Here is a 12,461-nt window from a genome sequence, read left to right on the forward strand (position 1 = left end):
GCAAGACAGGAATATCATTGTTTAAAACAGTAATTCTAACACAGACCAATTTGTTTTCCTATTAAACAAAGATGGCTGAAAATGGTGGGATATTATGCAACAATTTATTCTTCTGACATCACAATTATTACATCATAACTTCAGATGACATAGTGGCGTGCTGGAAAAGCCCACCCACACCTAAATCAAGATGGTGCTATGCCACAATAGGCCTAATTAAAAGGGTTGGGCATTATCTCAAGTGTTGTAAGAACAAAATATATATGTTGTGTAAACAAGATTTCATGTTGTGAGCACAAAATATTTTCTATGGATGTGAAAAACATTTTCTTTTTAACTCAGGGTTTGTCACACAAAGTGTTCTGTTACTTGTGCTATATATTTCCCCCAGGTGCTTTCTATCATGAAAACATAAAATCCTTTTTCTTTCTAACTCAGGGTTTGTCACACAAAGTGTTCCATTACTTGTGCTATATATTTCCCCCAGGTGCTTTCTATCATGAAAACATAAAATCCTTTTTCTTTCTAACTCAGGGTTTGTCACACAAAGTGTTCTGTTACTTGTGCTATATATTTCCCCCAGGTGCTTTCTATCATGAAAACATAAAATCCTTTTTCTTTCTAACTCAGGGTTTGTCACACAAAGTGTTCCATTACTTGTGCTATATATTTCCCCCAGGTGCTTTCTATCATGAAAACATAAAATCCTTTTTCTTTCTAACTCAGGGTTTGTCACACAAAGTGTTCCGTTACTATATTTCCCCCAGGTACTTTCTATCATGAAAACATAAAATCCTTTTTCTTTCTAACTCAGGGTTTGTCACACAAAGTGTTCCATTACTTGTGCTATATATTTCCCCCAGGTGCTTTCTATCATGAAAACATAAAATCCTTTTTCTTTCTAACTCAGGGTTTGTCACACAAAGTGTTCCGTTACTTGTGCTATATATTTCCCCCAGGTACTTTCTATCATGAAAACATAAAATCCTTTTTCTTTCTAACTCAGGGTTTGTCACACAAAGTGTTCTGTTACTTGTGCTACCTATATATTTCCCCAAGGTGCTTTCTATATTTCCCCCAGGTGCTTTCTATATTTCCCCCCAGGTGCTTTCTATCATGAAAACATAAAATCCTTTTTATTGAGATAAAGATACAGCCACAATGACAGGACAAAGTGAGTCCATAATAGTCCCTCAAACTCAATGGTATGAGTAACAATGTATAATGCATAACAGACAGACACAGTGGTCCAGGGGACTGACTATAAAACCATGAGTCATGAGTTTGAGCCCACACTTCTACAACTAAAAATGATTAATACTGGGATAAGAGTCCTATGTATAGGCGTTTTACACTTGGCGCGCTAAAGAACCAGGGAAGCTTCTGGAACTGAAATGTGTTCTGTATCCGGCACCATACACAAAACAACTAACAGTCTTCTGTAGAAGTCGCCTACACAGGTTACCATTGGTGGCTATAAATTAGCTTACATTCAAATGAACAAGAAAACAGACAATTCTGTGCAATAATACTTATTTTCTGCTAAGCTTGCAAGATAAATGGCAATAAAAAATGGTCACTATCAAGATCAGAAACTGTTGTTCACCTGACTCAATAAAAAGCTAAGAAAGTACATGTACAAACAAAAATCAAGAAAATTACTTTTATTGTCATCAACCTATGCTAATTGCAAAAGAAAAATGTTATAGCTCTGTCTCGTCATGACGGTGTAAAAATAGCTGTCACATTTTTCTTGCACCAGACACTAATTTGTTGTATAAACAAACACTCAAAATTACATGCTAATTATGATGAAGTGTTCCAGTCTATATTTCTGTCAGGACATTCATCTGCATGAGTACTTAAATCAATGCCATTGGTTTGGTGGTCCACTTTCTGTTTGCTGGTGCAAGAGGTAACATCAACATTGGAAAAAAAAGGCGGAAAAAAGGAAAAAATGGATTTGAGAAACATTTTTTCTACAGTAACAGTTTTCTTGGCATGGCTTCTTACAGGTATGGAAAATTCATTTTTACATTTTATATTTTTTATATAATTATGAGCTGCACCATGAGAAAACCAACATAGTGCATTTGTGACCAGCATGGATCAAAACCAGCCTGCACATCCGTGCAGTCTGGTCAGGATCCATGGTGTCCGCTTTCAAAGCTTATTGTAATTAGAGAACCAGTTAGCAAACAGCATGGATCCTGACCAGACTGCGAGGAAAAAATTATACATTGTACATTATAAACATTGTGAAAATTTTTCATAATTTCATTTTTTATCTTAATTTTCTTTGTTATTTGGAAAACCATAAAATTACATAAAATTATTCAGAAATATCGTGAAAAAATAAATAAAATTGTTAAGAAATACCATAAAACAAACAAACATTTATTAAGAAATGCCATAAAAAATATTTAAGATTCCATAAAAATAGAAAAAAATACAAAGAATATCATAAAGGTATGAAAAAAGTAAATACTTCAGCAAAAAATACTCAGAAATAGATCTACTAAAACATTTGTGTCAATTGCTCATGACATATTTTCACTTTTCGTATAATTTTGATAGGCCTTTACTTAATATTTACTACAATGACCCTCTCATTGTTTCTTAAATATATATATTATGTTTACATAATTATGTAAGTGTAAGCTCCCTATTACAAATGTATGTTTTATGGAAATATGTAAAATCCTATAATTATATAATCCCCCCATTTATACTACATTATTCAATAAAACTGAGTATTTCTTTTTACGTCAATATAATTTCAAGTTTTTTTGGGTTATATCCACAATCTGAAGCAAAAAGCGAAGTTTTAAAACTGTGTCTTGCTTTTGAATTCATTTATCTCTAATCTATCTTGGTTGCACAACCAAGACAGTCAAAGGGAGGTAATAATGATGTCAGGTAAAAATACATATTTGAGCTGCGCCATGAGGAAACCTACATAGTGGGTTTGCGACCAGCATGGATCCAGACCAGCCTGCGCATCCGCGCAGTCTGGTCAGGATCCATGCTGTTCGCTAAAGGTTTTTTTAATTGCAATAGGCTTTGAAAGCAAACAGCATGGATCCTGACCAGACTGCGCGGATGCGCAGGCTGGTCTGGATCTATGCTGGTCGCAACCCACTATGTTGGTTTTCACATGGGGTGGCTCATATGATTTGTCAGTGACAGACTATGAAGATTTTGATTATTTTATCAATTCATCATTATCTTTAAACCATTCTCATCCTCCCTGGAAAGTGATGTAGAAGGTACGTTGTTTTGTTTTAGTAAAAGATAAAATGCAGTATCTTGAAAATGTAAAATGTGGTGTTCAAAAGTGGAAGATATTTTAAACAATTTAATTCTCAGATTTTTAATGTATTTTCAACAGCTTTCTCCAAACATTTTTAACCCTTAGCCGGCTGGCGGCAAGTGATTCTGCCTTTGCGACCAGTGCAGACCAAGATCAGCCTGCACATCCGTGCAGTCTGATCATGGTCTGCACTGTTCGCCATTCAGTCAGTATCTTTTTGGACAAGTTCATTATAGAAATTTAGCAGGGTAAGGGTTAAACTGACAATGTAATGCAAAAGGTAAAACATCAACTTCATCTTCAAGACATCAAAATGTTTACATAGTTCTGAGGAGATTTAAAGATTTCTTTTATATCTAAATATGTTTTTGCCTTTCTGACAAATTATTATTTTACAATCACAACTAGTTTTCAAAATGCAACTTGTAAGCTGTGTAGAAGGACCTTTAAAATTGACTTTAATATAAAAGGAAACAATTTTGATAATTAGAATAATGTTTCAAGATGATCAGTGCCACTGATGAGCCCAGACTAACTGGGCACTCTTCACAACTTGAAAGCAACATCATTAACCTTCCAAAATATCACTAAATTTGTAAACTCACAAAACCAAGAAAAAGTCAGTATCCTCCAACTTCTTTTGTAATATATACTAGGAACAACCAAAAGCCAAACACAACAAAATGCAAAATCCATAGGGTGAGTAAACAAGCCAAACAAGCTTACAACTTTTCAAACAAAAAGTCATTGTAACAAGTAACAAAACTGAGAGCATTGTCTTAAATTCAAAGAAAAATCTTTTTCTACTTTCAGTACAAGGCCAAATGTTCGAGCTCGATCCAATGGATATGATGCAACTCACGTCTGCTGTTCGGCATATTGTTCATCCAAATGCACAGCCAACCCCTGAGATGATGGCCATTGCTACAAGACAAGGCGGACCACCAGCTACCATCGCACAGATGTTACAGTACACACCATTTTTCGTTAACCTAGCAACCCAGATGGGAGTTCGACCCCCAGGAACCAATGGAACCGTTACCCGTCAAGCTCTTACAGATTTTATAGTTGCCAAGGGAAACCAGTGGATGCAGCAACAAGGAGCTCTAGCTGGAATGACCGGCGGACAGATGGGGTTCGGATCTGAAATGACCGGCATTGGAGGTTTAACAGGAAGAATGGGCTCAGTAGGAAGAGCAGCACCAGTGCAGCCACTTGGATCTTTAATGGGCCAATATTCAGCAGGATTTGGGTTCTCTCCTGTATCTATGATGCTTCTAAATGGTGAAATGGACTTACACATGCCCATGATGAATTCTTTAGGCAGCACCAGAAATCCTCTATCCATGATGTATTTTATGGAGAATATGATGTAACTATTGAAAAATATAATCAGTTATAAATGTTAATATGATTTCACTTTTTCACATAAACTTTGTCAGAACAATATACATGTACTGAAATGCCTGCAAAACAGGAACTTAAGTACAGCAGTACCCCCAACTTTCACCCTCATAACAAAGAGAAGTTTGGTACCAGTTCCTACAGCAAATACACAATCATATTAACCTGAACCCTTCTATTTTTGGGGGAAAAAACAATTTCCAAACTTAACCTTTATACACAAAGTACCCCTAAAAACCAAACAGCCTAAATTTACTGGCCATCTGACTATCTCCGCTTATCAAAACATTAAGTCCTAATGATACTCTGTGACAATTTTCCTTTACTATAGACTGGAAAATATTCATGTCAGTTTCATTTTACAATCTGATATGACAACAAACATCATTACATACATTGTTTAGAGTTTGTGCTTCATATCTCAATACATGTTTGAAAATAATGCGGCTTCATACTGAAAAATCTTGCATGTAATTTTGCAACTTTGACCAAAAACAGCTATTCCGTGGAGTTTTCAATTTTCAAAGGTAAAATAAATGAGAAGTAGGGATGGCAACGAATAGCAATTTTGGTATTCGAATATTCGGTCAGCCTTCCGAACGAATATTCGAATATTCGGTCATCAAATGATCAACAAATCAACTCAAAATCTTATGAATCTTATGAACTTTACCCTCTGTCTGAATATTGAGTAGATTCTACTATTTTTTCCATACGAAATGCATTTATTATCAAGAGGAATCCGTTTTACATAAAAATAATATTCATCACATTTGACTTGTTTACAACACTTTTCGGCATTTTTCTTTACTGAAATACATGTTGAATCGACTTTGACTGAAATCTGAGTCATTAATTCAAGTGCTTTCTGGTGATTTTTTTTTCAATTATATGCGGTTCGCACCTACCGAAAACAAGGCGATTTGTAACGGATTTACATCAATTGGGGACTAATAAAATTTCTAAAGGAAAGTAATTAGCGAATTACTTACTACAGGATACGATGTCATCACCATAGCGATGTACAATATCGGCACGCTAATATACAAAGTGACACGTCTGACAGCGACGGAAGCCATTTTCGCGCGTATTTACTATGAAAGCGAATTTTGGTAAATTGGATAAACGAACATACTGGTTCTTGCATTTAGTTTTTATTTATTTCTTATGATTTTATATTTTTTCCGAATATTCGAATAGTGAAACAGTATTCGAATATTCGTGTCATGAACGAATATTCGAATATTCGAATATTCGTTGCCATCACTAATGAGAAGTTTAATTAAATGAGCCATGAGATAACCAACATAGTGCATTTGCGACCAGCATCCGCACAGTCTGGTCAGGATACATGCTGTTTGCTAACAGTTTCTCGAACTGTAATAGGCTTTGAAAGCGAACAGCATGGATCCTGACCAGACTGTGCGGATGCGCAGGCTGGTCTGGATCCATGCTGGTCCCAAATGCACTATGTTGGTTTTCTCATGGTGCAGCTCAAATGTTTGTTAGGACAACAGTTCACAGACTGATACAACCATGAAATTAAGTTCCCACCAAAAAACGCTGATTTCAATATTCATTACTTGCTACCTTACCTTAATTGCAAATATTAATAAAAAAATAAAAATGTCATGAGTACTGTAAAAGCAGAAATTTCCATGAGGATTTAATTTTCGCTATATTTGCCAGGCCCTTCATCTCGCGTAAATTAATCCTCACGTATATAATTACCATTGGTATAATTCAAATCAAATTAGGATACCATTTTAACAATTTCACAAATATCAAACCCAGCGAACATACTCAAAACTTCAAATTTGCGAAATTTTGACCCAGCCAAAATATGTGCTTTTACAGTATTACCCAATCTACAAATACATATCCATACTCTGACACACCGGTAATTGTACTCATTTTGTGGAAAATATAACTTACCTTGTAAATTGCTTTTTCTGCCTTGCGACCTTAGCCCTTTTGTATCAGCGGAGGACTTTTCTCGACTGTGGTCTGACCTTTTCCTCGGCCTTCGACCTTTACTCTTCCTATCTTCAAGCTGACCTTGAAAATCTGACAGTGAATCAGAATCGAGAACTTGTCCGTGACCAGCATCATCCTGTGGCTGGATTGGGGTCACTGCAGAATCTGTGTCAGATTTAAAAAATATACTATATAAAGCTAGAGTTAACAAGAGGGCCATGAAGGCCCTGTATCGCTCACCTGACCTATTGACCTAAAGATCATCAAGATTAACATTCTGACCAAGTTTCATTAAGATATGGTCATAAATGTGGCCTCTTGAGTGTTAACTAGCTTTTCCTATCATTTGACCCGGTGACCTAGTTTTTGACCCCATATGACCCACATTCGAACTTGACCTAAAGATTATCAAGGTTAATATTCTGACCAAGTTTCATGAAGATATAGTCATAAATGTGGCCTCTAGAGTGTTAACAAGCTTTTCCTTTGATTTGACCTGGTGACCTAGTTTTTGACCCCAGATGACCAAATATCGAATACATCCAAAATTTTATTGAGGGTAACATTCTGACCAAGTTTCATTAAAATTGGGCCAAAATTGTGACCTCTAGAGTGTTAACAAGCTTTTTCTTTGGTTTGACCTGGTGACCTAGTTTTTGATCCCAGATGACCCAATATCGAACTCGTGCAAGATTTTATTGAGGGTAACATTCTGATCAAGTTTCATTAAGATTGGGCCAAAATTGTGACCTCCAGAGTGTTAACAAGCTTTTCCTTTGATTTGACCTGGTGACCTAGTTTTTGACCCCAGATGACCCAATATCGAAACTGTCCAAGATTTTATTGAGGGTAACATTCTGACCAAGTTTCATTAAGATTGGGTCAAAATTGTGACCTCTAGAGTGTTAACAGTCAAATTGTTGACGCCGACGGACAACGGACACAGGGGGATCACAAAAGCTCACCTTGAGCACTTCGTGCTCAGGTGAGCGAAAAATTGAACCTGAGGCACCATTTGAGCTAACATGCTCAAGATGAATATAGAGAGACTTAGAGAGGTCAAATTTCACACTGAGACATTCATTCATATTACTGCAGAAAATACAAATTTCAAAATAGCTTTTTAATTCACCTTTTCTGCATCAAGATTTTTCCTTCACTGCTCTTTAAAAAGAAGACAAGACCATTCTTTTTTTGTACATCATTTTAAAAAACTTCAAAGGAATGGGGGATAATGTTAACTTTTTCATTTTTAAAAATATGTTTTAACAGTGCATTTTCCATTATCAATTTAAGGTATATTTAGGACCAAATTTTTTTTATAAATTCCGACATTAATTGGGAATTTGCTGAGAGATTTATATAAAACTGTCCGGTTATACCAGCCTGTTCCAGATTTCGTGGATCAAACAGGAGGTTAAAGTTAGATAAACAACAAAAAATTAAGAAAGTAAAGGTCGTAATTATAACTGACTGCACAAGGGGGATTTTCTCCAAATGGGATTTCGGATTTCTTTGGTTCTTATGAAAAACCATTTCCTGTTTTGGCTGAAGGATGCGGCAATCAAATACGTATAATACATAACAGCACAAAAATTGCCGATTGTCAATATGGGTTCCTTACATTAATACAGCCAAAAGCATCATGCACTGCAGAGGTCACTTTTGCCATTTGCCATTAACTCAGCCATTCACTACACTTTCATGAAAGTGGCTCAAACTTGTTTTATCTGGCTGTTCGAATTTGGCAATATTTTACATTTACTACAAAGGATAACCTAATTATCTCATAAAATTTTCGTGCTGACAGTGGCTCTAAAAACTTCTGAGCGAATGTGACCCCTGCTATGTTACTAACTCAAGCCAGCTATGAACATAAATTATAATATTCTTACCGATATCACTTTCATCCGAGAAGTCCATTCCTAACACTTTACTGCTGAAAAAACAAAAAAAAAGTACATAAATAAATTTCTCTAGCACACTAAGTCTTTGTCCTCCTAAAATTGAATTTCTATATGCAGAGCATATTTTGCATCCATTATCTATCAAAAATGATAGAACTATACATTGCTAATAATACACGGAGAGACCTTACATTGTGAGAAAGAAAACAATATGAGCCGCACCATGAGAAAACCAACATAGTGCGTTTGCGACCAGCATGGATCCAGACCAGCCTGCGCATCTGCGCAGTCTGGTCAGGCTTCATGCTGTTCCCTTTTAAAGCCTATTGGAATTGGAAAAACTGTTAGCGAACAGCATGGATCCTGACCAGACTGCGCAGATGCGCAGGCTGGTCTGGATCCATGCTGGTCGCAAAGCCACTATGTTGGTTTTCTCATGGCACGGCTCATATCTAAATTCTTCATATCGCATCTGTGTGTAAATCCAAATCCTATAATCATGTAAGTCTTATCAGATAATTTTCCTGATTTATTGGCATAATGATTGATTAACGAGTGACTTATTGACTTCATGATTGATTAACAACTAATCTTTGTTTGATTTTGGATCAAAGAAATTTCAAACGTGACTTTTCAAAATTTTCTTAGATGTGAGAGAAATGTTGCATTGTCCAGCAGGAAGTTTTTGATACTGTAAGATCATTATTATTTGTGGGTGACTAAAGTTTTGGACATTATTGTTTCATCTGTCCATAAAATTTAACTAAAAAAATTGAGTATGGGGAGGCGGGGGGTGGGGGGGGAGTCCTTGTCCGTGTCTTGTTCCCTGGCCACATCATACCATAGAGGTGAAAAATAGTTCTGATAGCTTCCTTGCTTGGCGCTCAGCTTTTAGAGGATAGTTCTGCGACTGGTCAGCCTAGTATCAGTATAATGTGACTGGGTGGGGTTTCATGTCACGTGTCCATGGTGTGATATTCCAGTCAGGCAGCACTACAAAACTGGGCATTGTGCTCCCTGCCACAAGTTACTTATGAAGTAGTCACTGTCGTTTATATTCATATTTTGCATCCATTATCTATCAAAAATGATAGAACTATACATTGCTAATAATACATGGAGAGACCTTACATTGTGAGAAAGAAAACAATATGAGCTGCACCATGAGAAAACCAACATAGTGCGTTTGCGACCAGCTTGGATCCAGACCAGCCTGCGCATCCGCGCAGTCTGGTCAGGATCCATGCTGTTCGCTTTCAAAGCCTATTGCAAGTTCGAAACTGGGTCATGTGCAGTCCAAAACTAGGTCAGTAGGTCTAAAAATAGAAAAACCTTGTGACCTCTCTAGAGGCCATATTTTTCAATGGATCTTGATGAAAATTAGTCAGAATGTTCACCTTGATGATATCTAGGTCAAGTTCGAAACTTGGTCAAGTGCCATCAAAAACTAAGTCAGTAGGTCAAATAATAAAAAAACCTTGTGACCTCTCTAGAGGCCATATTTTTCATGGGATCTGTATGAAAGTTGGTCTGAATGTTCATCTTGATGATATCTAGGTCAAGTTTGAAACTGGGTCAACTGCGGTCAAAAACTAGGTCAGTAGGTCTAAAAATAGAAAAACCTTGTGACCTCTCTACAGGCCATACTTTTAAATGGATCTTCATGAAAATTGGTCAGAATGTTCACCTTGATGATATCTAGGTCAAGTTCGAAACTGGGTCACATGCCACCAATAACTAGGTCAGTAGGTCAAATAATAAAAAAACCTTGTGACCTCTCTAGAGGCCATATTTTCATGGAATCTGTATGAAAGTTGATCTGAATGTTCATCTTGATGATATCTATGTCAAGTTCGAAACTGGGTCAACTGCGGTCAAAAACTAGGTCAGTAGGTCTAACAAGAGGACCATGATGGTCCTGAATCGCTCACCTATCCCCACATGACCCAGTGTTGAACTGAGTATGACGAGCACATGTGACCTAGATATCATCAAGATAAAAAATTCTGACCAATTTCCATGAAGATCCATTGAAAAATATGGCCTCTAGAGAGGTCACAAGGTTTTTCTATTATTTGACCTAATGACCTAGTTTTTGAAGGCATGTGACCCACTTTTAAACTTGACCTAGATATCATCAAGGTGAACATTCTCACCAATTTTCATGAAGATCTCGTGAAAAATATGGCCTCTAGAGAGGTCACAAGGTTTTTCTATTTTTCGACCTACTGACCTAGTTTTTGACTGCACATGTACCAGATACGAACCTGACCTAGATATCATCAAGCTGAACATTCTCACCAATTTTCATGAAGATCCGTTGAGAAACATGGCCTCTAGAGAGGTCACAAGGTTTTTTCTATTTTTAGACCTACTGACCTAGTTTTTGACCCCACGTGACCCAGTTTCGAACTTGACTTAGATATCATCAAGGTGAACATTCTGACTAATATTCATGAAGATCTCATGAAAAATATGGCCTTTAGAGAGGTCACAAGGTTTTTCTATGTTTAGATCTACTGACCTAGTTTTTGACCGCACGTGACCCAGTTTCGAACTTGACCTAGATATCATCAAGGTGAACATTCTGACCAATTTTCATGAAGATCCATTGAGAAATATGGCCTCTAGAGAGGTCACAAGGTTTTTCTATTTTTAGATCTACTGACCTAGTTTTTGACCCCACATGACCCAGTTTCAAACTTGACCTAGATAACATCAAAGTGAACATTCTAACCAATATTCATGAAGATCTCATGAAAAATATGGCCTCTAGAGAGGTCACAAGGTTTTTCTATTTTTAGACCTAATGACCTAGTTTTTGACCCTACGTGACCCAGTTTCGAACTTGACCTAGATATCATCAAAGTTAACATTCTGACCAATATTCATGAAGATCCATTGAAAAATATGGCCTCTAGAGAGGTCACAAGGTTTTTCTATTTTTAGACCTACTGACCTAGTTTTTGAACCCACGTGACCCAGTTTCGAACTTGACCTAGATATCATCAAGGTGAACATTCTGACCAATTTTCATAAGATCTTTTGAAATATATGGCCTCTAGAGAGGTCACAAGGTTTTTCTATTTTTAGACCTACTGACCTAGTTTTTGATGGCACGTGACCCAGTTTCGAACTTGACCTAGATATCATCAAGATGAACATTCTGACCAACTTTCATAAAGATCCCATGAAAAATGTGACCTCTAGAGTGGTCACAAGCAAAAGTTTACGGACGCACGGACGGACGACGGACACCGCGCGATCACAAAAGCTCACCTTGTCACTTTGTTACAGGTGAGCTAAAAATAGAAAAACCTTTTGACCTCTCTTGAGGCCATATTTTTCAATGGATCTTCATGAAAATTGGTCTGAATGTTCACCTTGATGATATCTAGGTAAAGTTCGAAACTGGGTCACAAGATTTTTCTATTATTTGACCTACTGACCTAGTTTTTGAAGGCACGTGACCCACTTTCGAACTTGACCTAGATATCATCAAGATGAACATTCAGACCAACTTTCATACAGATCCCATGAAAAATATAGCCTCTAGAGAGGTCACAAGGTTTTTCTATTATTTGACCTACTGACCTAGTTTTTGATGGCACGTGACCCACTTTCGAACTTGACCTAGATATCATCAAGGTGAACATTCTGACCAATTTTCATGAAGACCTTATGAAATATATGGCCTCTAGAGAGGTCACAAGGTTTTTTATTTTTAGACCTACTGACCTAGTTTTTGACGGCACGTGACCCAGTTTCGAACTCGACCTAGATATCATCAAGATGAACATTCAGACCAAGTTTCATACAGATCCCATGAAAAATATTGCCTTTAGAGAGGTCACAAGGTT

At 36.8% G+C, this 12,461-nt stretch overlaps 2 protein-coding genes across 2 annotated transcripts in view; one reads left to right on the forward strand and one right to left on the reverse strand.

Moving 5' to 3' along the window:
- LOC123557691 (coiled-coil domain-containing protein 138-like) overlaps nt 1–6,919 on the reverse strand; it is a 30,688-nt gene extending 23,769 nt beyond the window's left edge. The window contains exon 1 of the mRNA XM_045349319.2: nt 6,653–6,919. Coding sequence (XP_045205254.2) covers nt 6,653–6,914 — 262 coding nt within the window. The 5' untranslated portion in view covers nt 6,915–6,919. The remainder of the gene's footprint in view (nt 1–6,652) is intronic.
- Nucleotides 1,672–4,722, forward strand: LOC123557692 (uncharacterized). Its single transcript, XM_045349320.2, has 2 exons — nt 1,672–2,015; nt 4,127–4,722. The coding sequence occupies exons 1-2, from the start codon at nt 1,871–1,873 to the stop codon at nt 4,687–4,689; spliced, it is 708 nt and encodes a 235-aa protein (XP_045205255.1). The 5' UTR covers nt 1,672–1,870; the 3' UTR covers nt 4,690–4,722.
- Nucleotides 6,920–12,461: the final 5,542 nt, after the last annotated feature.

Source organism: Mercenaria mercenaria, chromosome 5 (assembly GCF_021730395.1).
Source record: "Mercenaria mercenaria strain notata chromosome 5, MADL_Memer_1, whole genome shotgun sequence".
NCBI classification, from domain to species: Eukaryota; Metazoa; Mollusca; class Bivalvia; order Venerida; family Veneridae; genus Mercenaria; species Mercenaria mercenaria.